The 20,042-nt window shown below is 36.9% G+C and overlaps 2 protein-coding genes across 11 annotated transcripts in view; both read left to right on the top strand.

The window, feature by feature from the left end:
• The window catches only part of LOC106522885 (glycerol kinase), a 28,638-nt gene extending 21,160 nt beyond the window's left edge, over positions 1–7,478 (top strand). For 2 of the 4 annotated variants that reach the window (XM_014016118.1, XM_014016116.1), the window contains 4 exons: positions 2,252–2,395; positions 2,484–2,570; positions 5,315–5,401; positions 5,763–7,478. In XM_014016118.1, coding sequence (XP_013871572.1) covers positions 2,252–2,395; positions 2,484–2,570; positions 5,315–5,401; positions 5,763–5,773 — 329 coding nt within the window. In that variant the 3' untranslated portion in view covers positions 5,774–7,478. Of the gene's footprint in view, positions 1–2,251; positions 2,396–2,483; positions 2,571–4,115; positions 4,321–5,314; positions 5,402–5,762 lie in introns of those variants that run through there. The other 2 variants (XM_014016117.1, XM_014016115.1) reach the window with 1 other exon arrangement.
• Positions 7,479–9,569: 2,091 nt separating this feature from the next.
• The window catches only part of nfkbiz (nuclear factor of kappa light polypeptide gene enhancer in B-cells inhibitor, zeta), a 13,768-nt gene continuing 3,295 nt past the window's right edge, over positions 9,570–20,042 (top strand). The window contains exons 1-9 of one of the 7 annotated variants that reach the window (XM_014016110.1): positions 9,570–10,175; positions 11,152–11,204; positions 11,324–11,418; positions 12,940–13,031; positions 13,125–13,438; positions 15,719–15,824; positions 15,901–16,047; positions 18,104–18,167; positions 18,267–18,436. In XM_014016110.1, coding sequence (XP_013871564.1) covers positions 11,340–11,418; positions 12,940–13,031; positions 13,125–13,438; positions 15,719–15,824; positions 15,901–16,047; positions 18,104–18,167; positions 18,267–18,436 — 972 coding nt within the window. In that variant the 5' untranslated portion in view covers positions 9,570–10,175; positions 11,152–11,204; positions 11,324–11,339. Of the gene's footprint in view, positions 10,176–10,603; positions 11,419–12,939; positions 13,032–13,124; positions 13,439–15,718; positions 15,825–15,900; positions 16,048–18,103; positions 18,168–18,266; positions 18,437–20,042 lie in introns of those variants that run through there. The other 6 variants (XM_014016113.1, XM_014016108.1, XM_014016109.1 and 3 more) reach the window with 6 other exon arrangements.

The raw sequence follows: 20,042 nt of genomic DNA, 5'->3' as shown, positions 1-20,042 counted from the left end.
TTTCCTGAAGATAGAAGAGTTTGTTGAATCTGACGTGACATGTTCGTACGAACCCTTTGTACGAACAAAAGTAAGAGAAATTTAGGAGAAGAATACGAACATGTTCTTGCATGAGGCCCATTGTTTCTTTGAAAGCATGTAAATCCAATGCCAGGCTTTTAAAATAAGGTCTTTGGAAAAGGGCAGACTTCCCAAATAAACTCGGGAAAATTAGTTTAAACCTTGAATATAAAATTTTGTGCAACTTGACTCAATATAGCTAGGTTCTTGTACAATTTGTTAGCATTTAGACACCGAATTGTGTAGGACTCTTGTCTACTACCACATCAAATTAACTCATTATCTGTAATGTTTACTGAACTATGACCATTGATATGTTTTTATACAGTCAGTTGGCTGTGGTGGCCATCTTGCTTGTTTCCTTTTCTGTTTTCTTTTGCTTATCCGGGGTCGGGTCACGGGGGCAGCAGCCTAAGCAGAGAGTAACCTCTGGGATCAATAAAGTATTTTTGAATTGAATTGAATTTGAATTGAGAGCCAGACTTCCCTCACCCCAGTCACTTGGGCCAGCTCCTCTGGAACATAGACCCTACAGTGTGTCCTTGGTCTTCCTCTGGGCCTCCTCCCAGTGGGACGTGCCCAGAACACCTCACCAGGGAGGCGTCCAGGAGGCATCCAAACCAAATGAACCACCTCAACTGGCATCTTGAATTTGATTGGCTTCAAAAGTTCACTGGTTCTGACCAAACTGCTAATGAATACTTTCTGGAAGTTTCAGTGAAATATATCCAGTTGTTAACGAGATACTTTGCTAAAGACCCTGTCACACTAACGTTTTAGACAGCTTATGATTGTTTTTTGTCGGAATTACTAATACAAGTTCATATTTAGTTCATTTAGTTCATATTTGATCACTTTGTTAGGATTACAGTATGTACAAGACTAAAAGAGGCTTCCAGTTGATATTTTTTTTAATTCAACGTAGATATCTTTAAATTTTTCATAGGTTAGCATAAGTTGTCTAAATCGTTTTAGTGTGACAGGTCCTTTACTGAGCTGACTTCAACATTTAATGAAAAGAATTAAAGGGATCCATGATTAGTTGCAACATTAGACTTTATTTGATAAACATTTATTTTAACTGTAAAATAAAGACTGAAACAATACTGTAGGCTGTTTTAGTTTTTATCATTTTTAAACTAAAAATTTAAAAATATATTTTAACACGGACGGGGCTGTTTTACTTRCATGCAAAGCATTCTGGGTAAATGATGATGTTGGTAGGTCCTCGGTGCGAGGCTGCTAGCGAGCTATATCCACCCTGAAGGTTAATCTTGGACAATATCTGATGATCGACTCTTTTAAATGAAACCAGAGAGCGTTGACAGAGAGGAGAAGGTAGAAATGGCTCAGCCTGTAACTGAAAATATGGATGGAGGACCGCAGTTTAGCTTGTTTGTCGCGCTAGCACTGAGCTAATACATATAAGGCAATATAGCGTCAGTGCTTGCACAAAGGCTAACAGGCTAAGCTGAGGTTGTTCTTCCATGAAGCAGCTCTGTTGTCCTCCATCTATATTTTCAGTTCCAGGCTGAGTCATTTCTACCTTCTCCTCTCTGTCAACGCTCTCTGGTTTCATTTAAAAGAGTCGATCATCAGATATTGTCCAAGATTAACCTTCAGGGTTTATAGCTCGCTTGCACCGAGGACCTATCCACATCATCATTCACCCAGAATGCTTTGTGTGTAAATAGATCCGTCTGTGTCTAATTTTATTTTTAAATATTATAAAAACTAAACAGCCTACAGTATTTTTACAGTCTTTATTTTACAGTTAAAATATGTTTATCAAATAAAGTCTAATGTTACAACTAATCATGGATCCCTTTAAAGCAAAGCTCTTGTGTGGTCTGTCAGCCCTCAGAGTATGCGTTGAAGACTCTCAGCTACTACCACAACATGTTTTAGCTCAGTCTATGTAAAATTGACAGTTGTGTTTGTGAAGGTTGTTTTGCTGCGGCAGCCATCTTTTATAGGGTGGATTTCAAATCTTAATCAGATGACTGTGTTCATTCAGTGATCATTGAGATCCAACCAGGGATGAAAGAGACACACACACAAACAGACATGGCCAGAAACAGTGTTATCCATCTAAAAACAATGTAAAGCTGTTACTGTGAGATGTTTTCAACTCGTCCTTGTTAAATCATGTCATGATCAGCACCACATATTGTACTGACGCTTCTTCCAGTGAAGCCCTCCATGCCTGAGACCACAGCTCTGGGTGCAGCGATGGCAGCGGGAGCAGCAGAGGGGGTGAGCGTGTGGAGCCTGAACCCCGAGGACCTGAGTGACGTCACGTCGGAGAAGTTCGAGCCTCAGATCAACCCTGAAGGTGCAACAAGCCACCGCCGCCGCCCTCAAACAACGCGTATGTCCCACATTTTAACTTTGATCTCTAATCTTTGCATCTGACTGTGCAGAGAGCGAGTTTCGGTACGCACGGTGGAAAAAAGCGGTGGAGAAATCTATGAACTGGGAGACGACGCAGCCTGTTCCTAATGGAAAAGGTAAGCACTTACAGCTAAACACAAATCAACCAAAGCTTCATCAGAACCGACAACAACCCATGAATGTTTCTGGTGTTCGGAGCTGGAGTTGACATCACCAGCATTTTTGTTTTACACGTACCAGTTTTACCTGCGTCTGCACGGCGTGTTTCCATTAATGAGTCATTCTGCAGCAGGAAATGAGCAGAAATTCAAACAAGTCTGTTTAATAAAGACTACAGCGGTTAGAAAAGGTTAAAGAATGAAAGACAAACATTTCCTTGTATAGATAAAAGGAAGTATTGCAGATAAAAGAACGTGATAGTTGCTCTTTATCCCCTGAAAAGAAAAGCTGTTTCACTGCTTGAATGTTCTAGTATTAACGTCTAACGTTATGTCAGATTAATTCAAATCTGGAAGATTCATTCAAAATTCTAAAAAACATCTCCGTCTTCTATGGCTAAATTGGGTCCAAACAGGTGCAAGGAGAGAAGAGAAACCCAGACACTCGCCCCAGCGACACTAGCTGCGTTTCCATTGCAAATGTGCGCAAAACTTTGTTGATATTTTGTTAATGTCGAAAAAACATAGTTTCGCAATTGCGGTGTTTCCATTAAGTAAGAAATGCTATTAAAGTCACGTGTGAATACGTTTGTTCTCATGATAAGTCATTACAAACATGGCTGCAATGGATGTAAACACACAGCATGTTGCTACCACGACACTAGCACTCATCAGAGGAGACGTCTACGTCTTTTCAAGGCTTTTGAGCAAAGAACCCCTCATACCTGGGAGCAGCTACGTATGCAGCCTTTTTGGGAAATTGTAGTCAGTGATTTTACTACTATTTCTACTTCCTGTTATCTTCTTCTTCTTCTTCTTCGTCTTTTTTGCCAGTAGAAACAGCCGGTTGTTGATCATGTGACTCCCATTATACGAAAAAATATTTCCATTGCAGTTTTGTGAAATGCATCAATTTCGATACGGCCGAAAAACCACCTCATCCTAGCACAAAACCATTTTTTCGAAAAATTACGTTTTTTCGAAATTGACATGTTTTCATTGAGCAAATTTACTTTCAAAATTCTAATTTGCGCATTTTCATGGTCAACGGAAACGCAGCTAATAGTGCTTTTTTAACCAGACAAACAGATACTTTGTTTTCTAACATCCCTGCTGTTTATTTCACAGCTGAGTCTTTTTTGAACAATCAAATTAATAAAAGTAGAGTGAAGCAAATTACAGGTTTCAATAAAATAAACTATAACCTCTTTTATAATAAAAAAAACAACAAACCACCTTAATAATGTCATTATTTTAAGTGACAATATTCAGCAATAAATAATTTTATAAGTTTTTATCAATAAATAAAAAAAAATGCAATTTGCAAAATGGGTTTCAAAACATGAACATTTTCCTGAGAATAAAAAAATAAAGATTTGTTTAACAAAAAGTACACTTTTAATCCTCACTTCTTTGTATTTATTTTATGCCTGCACAGTCGATCCTTTGTTTTATTTCATTTTTTATTCAGTTAATTAAAAAATGTCATTGTGCTTCCTCTAGGGTACACACCCCCTCTTTTTATGGTGTATTCACACCAGGAAAATTCTTGTTTGGTCTGGACCAAAAGTGGATTTTTTAAATTCACATTGTATTTTTTTGCAAGCAAACTATAATTTATGAACAAAGCCACCCAGGTGATGGTCATTGCTGCTATTGGACAGAAATGATGGGGGCGGGACAGAGCACAGACCCAGAATTTTGTTTATTTATTCACCATTCTTTAACCAGGTAAGTCCCGTTGAGATCTCAGATCTCTTTTTCAAGGGCGGCCTTGGCCTGAAAACAACCTGTTGTACATGTTTTAAGGGGTGGGGGAAACCGGAGTGCCCGGAGAAAACCCACCCAAGCACGAGAAGAACATGCAAACTCCACACAGAAAGACCCCAGGTCTGAACCGGGGATCAAACCCAGAACCTTCTTGCTGTGAGGCGTCGGTGCTAACCACTGAGCCGACGTGCTGCGATCAGATGGTATTGATTCTTTATTATTGAAACAACGACAGCTATCTAATACTTGAAGCTAACAGAGGCCAAACAACTCGTAAAGTTACTGTTGAGTTAAGAAGAAAAATACAAACTCCATGTCACAGTTCACGTGTCCATCAGCAAATATGCTTCACCAAAAACTGTCTACAGAGAGCAGTGGTGCATACTTGTGACATTCAGCTGTCCCAAAGAGACGCCACACAGTTATGACCGTTACACACTGGAGGATTTTATTGGATGAACCTCTGGAACTAACCCAATTCAAGATGGCCACCAAATGACACAAAAATTACTGTAATTCAGTCCATTTTACAGAAGTTGAGCTAAAATTTGATGCAGTAACGGCTTGATTTATTTTGTGTACTTCTACAGTGTTAAACTTTATGTCTGTTGAGAGTTTTACTTTTGTTCCTTTTATTGTCATTTTTTATCGTACAGCATGTCGGTGCGGCCCTGTTGTTTGAAATGGTTGTAGCTGAGAGTCATTTGTAACGCATACTCCAAGTGCAACTTATATTGAGTCAGTCATGCTTGCCTGTTAGCAAAATATCTCATGAACCGTTACGCAGATTTAGTGAAACTCCCATGTTTTAAAACGGAAGAAGCCAGATTAGTATTTTTTTCGTTAATAACGACCTTTTCTCTGCATCACGGTGCATTTCTTGTTACAAACTTGATCTGTCATAGTTTCTCTGCGTTATTGTTGCCCAACAGGTGAAACGAGCATTTTCTGCAGCGTTCCCCTGGGGTTTTACATCATGGGCAGCATGGTGATGTTAATCGCTGCAAAATACATCACAGGTCAGTATTTTTATTTATTTATTTATTTATTTATTTATTTAGTCCTTCCTTTCATATCTGCACTGTAACAGTTAATCGGTGTCATCTGGGGATTTAGGTTTCAGTGTTTTTTTATATTTTGAAAGAAGAAGTTGAACCCACAAGTTTAGATACAATAAAAGACTCAAATTTCAAGATAAAAATCCACTCTTTGTATTTATTTATGAGAGCGTTTAATGGGTCACCAGTAGTTTCTCAGGACACCAAGTTTGCAGTTTTTTTTGCAGTAATAAGAATGATGTCATAACGCGCTGGGTGTTGGTTTTAAACTGTAACGTGATCTCTTTCCTAAAACATGGAACCTGTTTTTGTTTTCCGTCAGGTAACCACTAGCCTCAGACACCTGGAGGTTGTAAAGCAAAGTGGAAAGTGCGGGGTGGGGTGTGTGTGCTCACCCTGCCGGACCACCACTCGTGTTCTTGTTGCACTTCTCCCTACGAAAACCATTCCAGAAGAATGAAGAAACAAGCCTTTAGCGCACTAAACGGGACATTTGTTAAAAAAAATAGTTGTTTGTTTATCTGTAGATTATGTTGGCATGCCAGAATAATTTTAGCAGGATTGTAAATGCACTGATTCCCATGTTCTTTTACAGAGTAGACATGAATTTGGAGTTTATTTAAAGAAGCTATACTGTCTGGTTTTATTTGCATTACGTGTCACTTCACTGTTCATCCTGACCGGTTGGTTCTTCAACAGTCATCCTAAACGCTTGTCTGTTCAAGACCTGCCAATGTGAGCTAGAGACGTTTTTTAGAGCACTTTGTTTTTGTTTTCGTCTCATGGGTGCGATGCGCCAACAGTCTGTGACGGCGAGGCAGCCTGTCCTGACATGAAAACAAGGGAAGGAAGGAATCTGAGGAGCAGAAGGGTTGGGTTTTTTTTTTATTATGAAAACGACGCTTCAACTGCTTGAAGTTTTGGCCAAAAAAAAAAAAAAGAGATGGTTGTAAATTTTTATATAAGAAACGCAATTTGATCTTTAAAATGATTCAAATCTAACCTCAAATCTTCAAAACTAGACAAGAACTATCATTGTTTTTAAGCAGAAATGAAGCCAAAATGCAAATGTGCCCTGTCTAAAATAAACAGTAACAGTGAAGCACGGTGGTGGAAGGCTCATGATTTGGGCTCGTTCTGCCACCACAGGACTTCAGTTCAACTTCAGCTCCTCTCTACACAAAAGTATTTTAGAGTGAAATTTGAGGCTGTTTGTTCGACAGCTTTATTTTTCACACATTTATTGCATTTTTGCTTCTTTTCTGTTTAATAAATAAGGACTTCTCTCATCTATTTTTGCCCACTTGAGTTTTAGAAACTGATTTGTGTTATCTCCTGATACAGAGAAGCTGAATTAATGTTTTATTTCAAGGACTTTCTTGGCTCAGATTCTAAAAACACCTGAGTTTCATAATTGCCCCTCTGGTTACAGGCTGACCTGACGATTAACAGAAGCTGCAAGTTTATCTCATTATAGCTTTTATTTTATTTTATTTTTTGTCTTGAAAAGCTGAAAAAACTATTTGCAGCAAAGAAGCTGTGACATTCTAAAACAAATTAATCTGCCAAATTGTTTCAGTCAGCACCGAGGTTGGTAAATATTTCTGGAATTATTGGAACGTTTAATCGTTTTCTGTGCTGTTTGTTTTTATTTTGAGGAGTTAAACGAGTTGTGTCAGTATTTCTTGCATTCACTGTAGGAAATCGAAACAAAAAGAAAGCCAGTGTTTATCTTCAGGTTTTAACAAACGGAACAAAGTTTTTTTATTTTATTTTTTTAATTGCATAAAATGGTTTAGCGATTGCTTTGTAAATTTGTGCAGTAACTTATTAAACTGTAAAGTACATTACAGTGCGTTAAACAACTGCCTGTTTGGTTGGGAGGCATGTCGAGACGTGAAACTGTAAAACAAAATTTTTTTCCTTTTTTTTTTTTAACTCTACATCTTTTTCCATGATGGTATAATGCGTTTGTGACAATGAAGTTGTGCAACTTTGTTGAGGATTTTGTTGCATTAAAGATAAATTAAACCCTGAATCTTGTTTTCCAGGTGCTCTGGTGTTAAAAGTGTTACCATTTACTAGTTAACTGGTGGCCTGCGGGCCACATCCAGCCTATGGGTGACTCAAATCTGACCCAGCCAAAAAATGTTGTTAGTTTTAAATTTATTTAATATGATAATTTTACATTTAAAATTTATGAGTCAATACAGCAAAATAAACACATCAGTGTTTCTTCTACCATTATGGAGCAACAGCCCCGCCCCTCGAGCTGTTGGCTTTGAGTAACTGTGGCCGCCTGAGCAATTTGGTTGAAGCACTGATTCCCTAATTTACTGTCATGGGAAAAATAAGTTTCAGCTTTTTCCCAGGTTTTTTTGTATTATGATATAATAAAAATATGCATCTCTATTGTATTGGGTTCTAAAATTATTAAGTGTACAAACACACAATTGATGTTAATATATTAAACTAATGAGTCAAAATGGGGAAAAACAACAACTTGGAAGTAGTTGGATGACAGTCTTTATGGTTGTGGAGAATTTTTAAATTCAATTCAATTCAGTTTATTTACATAGCGCCAAGTCACAACATACGTTGTTTCAGGGCACTGTACATAAAAAGAACAATCCAAAGAAGAAGAAACCAGCAGGCTGTGTTGAATCACTTCATCACAGTCTCCCATCCTGAGCAAACGGTGGAGAGGAAAAACTCCCTGCTAATCAGGAAGAAACCTCCAGCAGAACCAGGCTCAGGACAGGTGGCCATCTGCCTCGACCGACTGGGTTGGAGGACAGTAAAGAGACAAAGGCAAACACAGAAGAACTGGTCCAGGTGCACCTTCTTCTGGAAGAGACAACAAGAAAAAACATGATAGAAATAATTACAATAAACATGTAGAGAAGAGAGACTAAAGACAACAGCAGAGTGAAAAAATGTGCTCAGTTTGTGCTCCAGCAGTCTAAGTCTACAGCAGCAGAGATGAAGAATAATTCAGGAAACTTAAGTCTAACTATAAGATTTATCAAGAAAGAAAGTCTTCAGTCTATTCTTAAAAGTAGACAGGCTGTCAGCCTGACGGACAGAAACTGGAAGTTGGTTCCACAAGAGAGGAGTTTGATAACTGAAAGCTCTGCCTCCCATTCTRCTTTTAGAAACTCCAGGAACCACAAGTAAACCTGCAGTCTGAGAGCGAAGTGCTCTGTTAGGAAAGTATGGAACAATAAGATGTTTTAATATATGATGGAGCTTGGTTGTTAAGAGCTTTGTATGTTAGGAGTAATATTTTAAATTCTATTCTAAATTTGACAGGGAGCCAGTGGAGAGAAGCTAAAACTGGAGAAATATGATCTCTCCTTCCAACTCTCATTAAAACTCTAGCAGCAGCATTTTGGATTAACTGAAGACTTCTTAAAGAGTTATTTTGTATGCCCAAATAATAAAGAATTACAGTAATCCAGTCTAGACGTGATAAATGCATGAATCAGTTTTTCTGCATCATTTTTGGACAAAATGTTTCTTATTTTAGTTATTTTACGCAGGTGGAAGAAGGCGGTCCTGGTAACATTTTTAATGTGGGGGTTAAAAGACATATCCTGATCAAAATTAATACCAGGGTTCTTTACATTAAAACTGGAGGCCARATTAATGCCATCCAGAGGAGGTGAAAGGCTGCAAAGTTGATCCCTAACATGTTCAGGTCCAAAAACCATAACCTCTGTTTTTATGAGTTTAGAAGCAGAAAATTAAGAGTCTTCCATGTTTTTATGTTAATACTTGCTTGTAGTTTAAGTAACTGGTTGGATTCATCAGGTTTCATGGATAAATATAACTGAGTATCATCAGCGTAACAATGGAAATTTATCCCATGCTGTTTAATAACTTTACCTAAAGGAAGCATTTATAAAGAGGATTGGTCCAAGCACTGAACCCTGAGGAACTCCATGACTAATTCTGGTGTAAGAAGAGGATTCATTATTAACATTAACAAACTGAAATCTATCAGTTAAATAAGACTCAAACAATTTTAGAGCTGTTCCTGTAATCCCAATATCAAGTTCAAGTCTACGTAATAAAATATTGTGATCAATTGTATCAAATGCAGCACTGAGATCTAACAGGACAAGAATGGACACAAGTCCACTGTCTGAGGCCATGAGAAATATCATTAGTAACTTTCACCAGTGCTGTTTCTGTGCTATTTTTGTCCCACTTAAAGTTTCCTTGAAGCCAATGAATTGTTTTGGTTCTTTTTTTGTCACTCCGTCTGTCGTAACTTTACTGGTGTGTTGGGGATCGTAGCTGCTGGAGAGATGGCCTCACTTTTGACCTTTTGGTCTTGACTGATTCAACTGGCCCACATCTTCAACCCTCCACCACCGTGCCTGACAGTTATGAGCTGATTTTCTCGTCGTATCACCGTGAACGACTCTAGTTATAAATTAACTTTGCTCGTTTATAGTTTGACCCCATGTTTTCACTCCTGGACAGAACTTCAAACCTCCAGTTTTTCTTCAATTTTCGACAACTTACTTCCTCTTCAGCCTGTGTGAGCTTCACCCTCGCAGTACTTGGAACACAGATAAGCCTTTTTTTTTTCAGCCCCGCAGGGAAAATCCCAACAAGTATGAACTGTTCAGAGGGGGAGGAGCAAAGAAAGAAAACCAGGCTGATCAGGTCTCTGCCTTTTAGTTTTTAACCTGCTGGCTCTTGGTGTTGGTGCGGTGTGTAACAGGTACGTTTTAACACACAAACAAACGGATTCTTTTTAGAAGCGACCAGAAAATGTAGCTTTAGTCTTATAAACACTTTAGAGAAGTAAAATACCTTTTTGACCAGAAAGTGTTATATTTGAATGTGTGAGTACCAGTAGTTTGACTTCAGGATCATATATTTGCATATGAACTGATCTCCAGCACCATATTTGTTTATCAGATAAATGTATTTGAAACAGTTTTTTATTATTTAACATTGAATTAGTAATGTTGAGATATGACTTTATGGTTTACATTTGATGACAAATCTAATGTGTACTTACTGTATTGGTTTTGTTTGTATATCTACAAGGGCATAACTTTGGGTTCCTTTTGGGGGGGGGGGGGGGCTATGCTCTCTGCCTATTCATTTATTAAATCATTTACTTTGGTAAAAGATTCAGGATATTTTAGGGTTAAAATAAGTTTTAATGGTTTTACTGTGATTTACTTAACTTTCCTGTTTTCTTTGTATTTACTGTGCACCTTTTCTGTGCCACGTCAGTTCCACAATTTCCCCATTTTTTCCCCCAATAGTAACAAAAACTGAACATTTTTAGGATACGACATACCTAAATTTCTCAATTTTCCAAGAATATGTATTTGTGATGGACTACAATTTGGCTAAGAAAAATTACAACACGGTTCAACAAATACAGCCATAATGTGACGAGAGCAGTCTAAAACCCTGCCTGTTATTTTCAGCTGTTAATGCTTAAACGTTCATATGTGACATCGTAAATTCTGAAATGAGGTCAAAGTTACCTAAAGACAACAATATAGCGGCAGCCTTGTAACCTGTTCATTTCTGTTGTGTAAGAGCAAATGGTGGGGGTGTGGGGGTGTAAATTGACTGGATCAAATTAGGGGTCATAACCCCTCTAATCTCCCCAGACGTTACGCCCATGCTTTTCTGTGCCAAATGTTTGCATTAAATGCTCTTATTTTGAAATGCAGGCAGCCGACTCACCTGTATGTCAGGAGGAAGTTGCTCCAGGTGTGGATGTGTTGTGAGTAAAGATTCCTCTTGTAATTTTTTTTGTGGTGACAGGTAAGCAGGTTGTACGTGTTGTACCACCACAGACCAGTTAATTCAAGTCTTTTTTGACAGCTTGATGTTTCCCTCCAGGTGTGAAGCTCGATAAATGTCTCCCTTGGTGAGCATGTTGGACCAAAGAGGCCAGGCTGTGTCCTCAGACTTCAAGTTCTGCCCAACAAAAGGAGGTTTGTGGATTTTTTTCCTGTCTCTTAGAGTATTTCTAAGGTTCACAATTAAACCTCTGATCAATGAATTCCATGCCAAAGTTTTCAAACCACTTTTAGTCTTTTTTTGTACCATAACTAAACTTATTTATCAGTTGTCCTCTGTATTCACACTTTTATTTTTATATTATTTTATTTATATGTATGCTCTTTTTCAATCCAATTGCTTCTGTTCATGTATCAAAAAAATCCTCTCATTCAGGAGATTTGTACTAAGACTTTAACGTAAACCTTCCTTTTACAGTCCCCATGCAATTACCTTGTACTTACATGATGAATAAAACATTTTATTATGCAATTACTTGGCAATTACTGCAATTTAATATGTGATTACTTGGTAAGAACATATAAAATACTATGTAATTAATYAAATTTTAGTGGGTAATTTTGTTACAATTACAGTTCAATAGTATCTCAATTACCCTCTATTTGCCAACAGATTACRACTTTATTTTTACACACTTTACATAGTTTCATTACTGTAGAACTTACCTGGTAATAYATTACAATTTACTGTGYAACACATAAGTAAATAGGTAATTTTGGTGTTGTTAAAATGACTCCATTGCAATAACCACAAACTATCTGTAATTACATAGTAAGACACTATAAAATATGTGGAAATTTTGTAGTATTCTTTAAGTTAATAGTATGTAATTGAGGTATTATTGAACAGTAATTCAATTGTAGCTACCCAAAAAGATTATTTTTACTAACATAGTAATTTACCTTAATTTATTAAGTACTTATTTGGTAATGGCATGTTAATTAGGGCCTATATTTAAGTATAGTATGTGGAAATTTAATTGGTGATTTGTTGGTAAATGCTGTGTAATTGATGTACTATTACAACATAAATTTATTGAAATGATCACTAAATTAGTTTATTTACATAGCAATTTTCTATGTATTCACTTTATAATAACATGGTAATTAGGTGACTAAAATAAAGTTGTAATTTGTTGGCAAATAGTGGGTACTTGAGATACTATTGAACTGTAATTGCAATTAGCCTGCCCACTAAAATTTGTTTAATTACATAGTATTTTTACTAGTTTTACTAGTACTAGTAGTATGTTTATGTGTATGGTTATATGTTGTGTTCTTTTATTCTTTTGCAAAATTCTGCTTCTAAGTTACCATTTTAGCAATTCCAAGAAATTTCTTAAAATGATTCATCACTAGACGTTCACTCATTTCTGCACAATGATTCATCACTAGACGTTCACTCATTTCTGCACAATGATTCATCACTAGACGTTCACTCATTTCTGCACAAATGCAGTTTCTGTATTTTGACGTTTTCATTGTAAAAAGTAAAGATAATAACAAGACTGTGGGTTAAAATAATGGATGGATAAAGTGCTGGTTGRAAATGTTGAATTACTTAAAACATTAAGCTCGGCATTACGAGTAGAGTATTATTTAGGAAACCTATTATAGTTCTATTGTTTTTATGCCGTTTATTATTTTTCTATTCAGATTGCATGATTGATGAGGCCAAACTCTCAGTTTCTATCCATTCAATGCAGAAGAAGAACACAGTAAAAGAACTGCTGATGTTGAGACGCCAGGTTAGTCGGTGTGAACACAAAACTTCTCAAGGAAGCGTTTACATTTTGCRTCTTCTTTAATTCATCCTTTTGACAAATTTAATTCTCTTTCAGCAATGGAAGCCTGATCACAGATTTAAGGTGGCAAGGTACGACGTTGCCACTGATGTGAGTCCTCCAGTGCCAAGCCCACCTGCGCTCATGAACCCAAACGTTGCGGCTAACTTCACCCCTGCTGTTCCTGAAAACAACTWCACGACCCCGCCGCGCATTCATCATCCCTTCCAGCGTCCCGCTCTGCAGGGTCAAGATGCTCCACCACCCGAGTTCAAGATGACTCTGTTTCACTGGCAAATCCAGCAAGAGTCCAAGAAGGCCGAGAGACTGAGTGCAGAGCATCTGAACATGCAGGACTCGGACGGTGACACGTACGTAATAAACAAATTAAGAATTAAAAAAGAGAGGGAAACAAACAGCTAGATGAGATTGAATTTAGTGCAAAGCAACTATGTAGTGAACTGAAAGTAAACTATAAAGCTAGAAACGAGACTGAATTGGAAATTTAACAAAAAAGATCAAAAAAGTGAGCACTTGAGTTAAAAACAAACCATAGTTTCTAGAAAGGTCYGCAGTCTGAAAAGATGACCTAATATTGACAATAAAATATAAAATAACACTTGTAAAGGTTGTTTGTCAAAAAAATGTAAAACAAAAAAAGTAAAATAAAATTAAGTAATACACACACAAAGGAAATGGTGAAATATATATTTTAAAAGTGCTTTAGCAGCTAGARGGCTAAAGCCTCATAATGAAAAATCCAGAATCTTTTGGAATCTGGAACAGACTTTAATCCAAGTGTAATCAATTAGAAGGATGTATTTTTTATTATCAATTTAAGATTAAAACATTAACATTGACATTAAAACGTCTTTCAGAATTTAAACAAGTGAACATCAACCCTGCAGGGCTCTGAAAACCTGACTATTTGTTTTTTTGTGCAAATAATATTGTACCTGAGGGTTAACAAATTATGTGGAACAAATAAAATACTGCGTGATGTCAAACAACACAAGTTTATTTTCAAATTAACACCAACCAATATCAGTATAGAGTGAATACCTCTGTTTCGTTTTGAAAGACATTTTTTAAAGTAGCTGCTGAACGGTAGCTCTGAGCCAAGTTGCGTGCCTTTAATAAACTTGAYTCGTGTGGCCTCCCCCATGTTGTTTTAGTTCAGTTTTAGGCTTGGCCTCACAGTGTGGGTAGAACAAATGAAAACTGTTCTGAAGATTTGTTATTTAAAGCATGACATTTATATTTGATGGGTAAATCAGGAATCTTGCACAAGACAAGACTGACTTTGCTTATTTTGGTTGTGGTCCAGTAAAAGCATTGCTTTGTTTTTCCCAAAGTGACACTTGCTTTATATCATGGATCCAAAAACTTAATTTGCTGGTGAAGAACTCACAAAAAATACTCTTTATTAAGTGTTTTATTAGTAAGTACTCATCAAGATTCCCGTTTTTTAGGTTTATTAGGCAAATAGATGATTAACAAAATAAAATGTCCGAGACGTCTTCTCTGAAGAACACCACAAGTGATTTCAATGCAGCTTAGACCATCCCTTTAAATTAAATGTGACATCCATCTGTTACCAGCTTTTTCCTTTCAGGGTCCCTGGTGCCCACAGCAGTCACACTGAGAGGGACACCCTGAGCAAATCCTTCACAGGGACACATAGGGTGCTTTTCCATTGACGTTCCAGTCCGGTTCCAGTGGGTGTGTTTTGGGCGGTTGTTGGAAGTGGTTTTTAAATGAGAGAATGAAACACATTTGCCAAATAAGTTCTGAAATTTTAAAAATTCGCAAAAAATTCTAATTAAAGTTGGATGGAAACACGACTAATGTCACTGCTACAATTGAAAAAAATGGTACTTCGAGTTGTTGTTGTAAAGGCAGCTTAGATGCAACCAGTGACTCCATTAGTGATGAACAGTGTTCTGATATCGCATTTTGGTGTCGACTGGGACCACTTGGAACCACAACTAAGTAGGTACTTAAAAAAGGGCTGGTTCCAAGAATCTGGCCTAATGGAAATGGTTTGGAACCGTGCCGACACCACACTAAGTAGCAGTAGTGGAAAAGGGGCAATAGAGACAACCAACCATTCATTGTCTCACTCTAGGGACAATTTACCAATTAACCTAACTGTGGGAGGGAATCGGAGTACCCAGAGAAAACCCACACATGCACAGAGAGAATATGCAAACTCTACACAGAAAGGTCCCTGGCCAGGATTTGATCCGGCAAACTTCTAGTTGAGAGGCAACAGTTCTACTAACTGAGCCACTGTGCTGCCCCCAAATGTGACGTATTTAGTTCATTTAAAAATTAAACTTTAAAGAAGCTAACTAAAGCAAAATAAAGTTTGGCAATATAACACCCAGATTTTTTTGGCTCCTTAACAATAATCAAAAAGCCCACAACAGCGTTTTAGGAATTATATTGTTATGACCCACAGGCTTGATGCAGATGCACATTTTGCAAATATTAAGTGTGATATTTTTATTTTTAGAAAATATATTAAGTACAATACAATTTTTAAATAATTTATTTATATTTCAATTCTGTGATAAAAATGAGCACAAATATTTTTTCAAATTTACAATTTTGTCAACAACGTTTGAMCACCACTGTCGTTTGTTCAGATTTCTTCACATAGCTGTGGCTCAAGGTAGACGGGCTCTCACATATGTGCTCGCTGCTAAAATGGCAAGATGTGGCTCTCTGGACACAAAGGAACACAACGGGCAGGTATGAAAACATGACACGGTCGTTACATGCATGTCAGTCAGTCTTAAATAGGTGACACATAGCATTTTGTCTGCAGACGGCTCTGCACATCGCGGCTGCCACCAATCAGCACCTCATCGTCTGTGACCTTCTGACTCACGGAGCTCAGGTCAACATCCGGGACCTGTGGGGTCGCTCTCCTCTGCACGTGTGTGTGGAGAAAGGCCACTTCCACAGCCTGCAGGTAAAACCTCACTCTCAGGTCAGGTCATCTACATGTGATGTATTGAATGCTAGTTTCAAATTTAATATACCATTTTATGCCAAGAATGAGTGGTGGGCAGCACTAATCTAAAAATTAGTTCCACTAGCCATAAAACACTAACTCAAATATTTAGGTCCGAACTTTTGTAACTCCGCAAAGGCTGCATGGGCCACACACTGTTCAAATAGTTTTTTCTGTCAAGCTTTTGCTCTCCTACTTACATTTTCTCAAGTTATAAATTGCACTTCCATGTGTCCTTTTGGAGAAATCTACAGCAGTGAAAGCACCAATTATAAACAACTCCACTACCAGCGAGGGTGTGTGCGCATTGCGCGTGCTTCCTAAGCGAGACTATAACTCAGCCTTTAGGAATTTGTTAGCTTGACAACCTCAGGTGTCCGAGACAGCTTCCCTGAGGAACACCACATTCTACTTCCTTATAGCTTAAGCTTTATGTAAACACATTTATTGGACTTTTACTACACAACTGAAATATTATTTCTACTCTTGCCTCCGTCGTGGCAAAAAGATAACACAGTTCAGATCTGTAGTTGTCAGAGTGCTCTTTAGAACAGAGCTTATCAGTGAGACACAGCACCACCATCATACCTGGAAGGCATTATCACTTAGAGGGTAGCATGACTTACAGTCTATTTAAAAAAATACGCAAAGTTATGCTTGTCTTTTCACTACTTCAAGCAAAATTTGTGATTTTTATCCTTTTTTAATCAATCTTGTGTCCTCTCTATGATTGAAATCCTCAAATTAGCCACTAACAGGTTGAAATTTTACAGTTAGCCTATCTGCAATTTAGAAAAATATCATTAAATGTAGCTAGGATGTTTTTTATTATCAAAAGTTTTTTTTAGTACAAACAACAGTTCTAAATTAAGTACAAAAAACTTAATGATACAACAGCTTGACTTCATTCACAGACATTAGAATATTTTGTTGCACTAGTAAAATAAAAATAAATAGATTAACTTCACACTAAATGTAACCAGCCAGCAGAAAGATAAAAACAAACTGAAAAGAAAGGCTTTATAGTAAACACAGTAGCACGTCCGCTTGGTTGTGCTTGATCACTGTCGTGAGAACAACAAAGTCATGGTTGAATGACCTTTCCATCTGAATCCGTGAATCAGGAAATAAGCGCACAGTAAAACAGTCCCTGTGTGTTTTGGCTGCCGTTTCATGCAAATAAACCTGTTTGTCGATGGTGCCACCTGAAAGCTGCGACACATTAGCACAAAATGTTAAATATGATGTGCGTTAAAGATTACGAAAACAAAGTTTTTGGCAGAAAACAAAGATTTTGTGTAAAAATGAATACATTTCTAATAATCAGATATGAGCGTAAAGCAGCTTGTTTTAGTTGCATTTGCCTCAAAATAGTGTCTAAATTATATGTAAAAAAGAATATTACTATTTAAGCGCTTGTAGTATCTTTGTTATTTTTTGTTGACAGCTTTAGAGATACAAAGGTGCAAATTTAAAATATTAACCTTTAAGATAGCGAAATAAATTATTTTAGTGAGTCTGTCAGAACATTTATCCATGAAAGACAAATATTATGCATTTGTGAAGATTTTCTTTTTATTCAAAACACAATTTCCATGCAAGTGTCTCAAACCAAAAATATTTTTTTACTTTAAGGGACTAAACTTGAAATTAAATCTCAAAACTTTTCACCACTTTAACTTTAGTAAACATCATCAGTCATCTGCTGTGGTGTGTCTGGTTCATGCCTTCTTACATTTGTTTTAACTCTTTATTTGTTTAGATCACTCGGCATGACGCTGAGAACTATGAGGAAGCTCGGCTCCTGAGTTTGACAAACAACTTTTGCTGCAGGCGTATCTGACTTGTTAATTTATAACCTTTTTTTTTATTACTAAACACAAAGTCTTTTATTGCTAATTAAATGTTTCTGTGCTACAGACCTTTGATTCCTTCGTGTGAAAGCAAATCTGGACTTAAATCAAGATAAAGGTGACATTTTTTAAATTTTTATTATTTGCACTTGTTCCCTCAGAGCATCTACAGAACTTTAACAGGAAGTGGCCAGTCAGCTGATGTGGAAATGTTCAATTATGATGGTGAGTTTTATTTTAATTTCTTTTCATAAATCTTTTGAGTTTTGGTGATTTAAACCTGGCTTCTTTTTCTTTAATGGTTTTCTTTAATGGTTTTTGAAGGTTTGACTCCGCTTCATGTGGCTGTCATGTCCCACAATGCTGTTGTTAAAGAGATGAGGAGTCTCTCAAACCCCTGTATGTACATGACGTCAGAGCTGGCACAAAAGAGGCGCGTGTACGTGGAATGTATCAAGACCCTGATGCACATGGGCGCCTCCCACGGGACAAAGGTGATTGTTACAATCAATGACACGTGTTCGCTGAAGGTGTTATTTTGTGACTTTTCTTGGTCAGAGGGAGTGGACAATTAGTTTTTGGCGAGGACAAGCTGGTGAAGCTGACTGTGTTAACCACAGCCTGTTCAATCTAGGTCAGCACATTAATGAAACCTGGTTTGCAGAGGTTTATGGTAACTAAGTACATTTACTTTGTTACAGTACATACGTAATTTTTTTTTGAGGATTTGTAGTTTTTACCAATACTTTTTTTAAATCGTGACTTTCTATTTTACTTAGTTACTTTTAAAACCTAAAAATGATACTTTTAATTCTTTGCTTTAAAAGTTTAACACCTAGTTACTTGCTATAAATTAAATCTGTCTGAACTCATCATGAAAGGAGTTGTTTATGTGCTCTAAAAAATTAAGTGTTGAATTTACTCGACTAAATCATATCAACTATTTCCACTAATCCTAGTAGGGTAAATTTGAGGTGATATACATATTTTATTTTAAAGAAATTGACCAATTTAATCAACTTGGGTTTTGTGAAGCCAGTTTTGTTCTGTAAATTTAAGTTTTTTGTTAGAGAGCGTGAAAAAGTACTTTTACTTCTACTTCTACTTTCCCAATTTTTGTGAACAGTTTTATGACTTTTACAGTTTGCTCATAGTGACATTTTTTTACCAAAGTCATTTTCTGCTAAGGTATTTTTACTTTTACTTAGTTATTTTTGTCAAGTACTTCATAGACCTCTGTCATTTTGATATGGACAACTTGACAACAACAATTTCCCTTTGATAGAAATGCTTGTCGGTACATAATAGGTGGAGGTTCAGAGGTTTAAGGAGTAGGAGCCCATTTTGAAAAAGTATAGGGCTGACCATCTACAGCAGGGCTATTCAACTAAATTACTCCAGGGGCCACAGTTACTGCTGGCCAACAACTCAGAAGCTGAACATCCAGCAATTAAAGTTTAATAAATAAACCAAGTATTACAAAGATCTCTTACCTTTGATTTTGTTTATTTTGCTGCATTTAATCATGATTACAACAAACAGAACTCTATGTAATAACAGTAGTGATAATAAAATAATATCAAAAACAAAAAGAACACATTGTCTCCTATTTAACACAAATAATATTTTGACACCTCTGACTTGCCAAATTTTTAAACCAATTTTATTTTTACTTTCATAGTTTAATATTCAACTGTTTGTAATTTTAACTGTCTTGGATATTTACAGAATTTATTTTACCAGCTTGTTGCCAAGAATCTGGCATTTCTGTAGATACCAAACATCTCTATGTTTAACCAAAATAACTTATAGTAATTAAAGAAGAAAACCGAGGGTTTGGGCTTAAGAGATGTATGAACCAATGGGCGGGCCGAACTTTGGTCACTCACGGATCGGATGCGGCCCGCCGGCCGTCAGTTGAATGGCTCTGAGCTACAGGGTGAAGCCCAGAATTGAGTGTCGAAGGCAGGAGGCGGTTGACCAAAGGGGGTTTGGTGGTTCTCTGCCAGAAACAACTGACATCTAGAATATTTAGAACTGCTACTTTTAGTTGTTAGTAATGATTTTTTTTTTTTTACTTTTAGGTTCTTTTAATTCTAC

The sequence above is a fragment of the Austrofundulus limnaeus genome, unplaced genomic scaffold (genome assembly GCF_001266775.1).
Source record: "Austrofundulus limnaeus strain Quisiro unplaced genomic scaffold, Austrofundulus_limnaeus-1.0 Scaffold138, whole genome shotgun sequence".
Classification (NCBI taxonomy): domain Eukaryota; kingdom Metazoa; phylum Chordata; class Actinopteri; order Cyprinodontiformes; family Rivulidae; genus Austrofundulus; species Austrofundulus limnaeus.
This window is presented reverse-complemented; position numbering and strand designations above follow the sequence as displayed.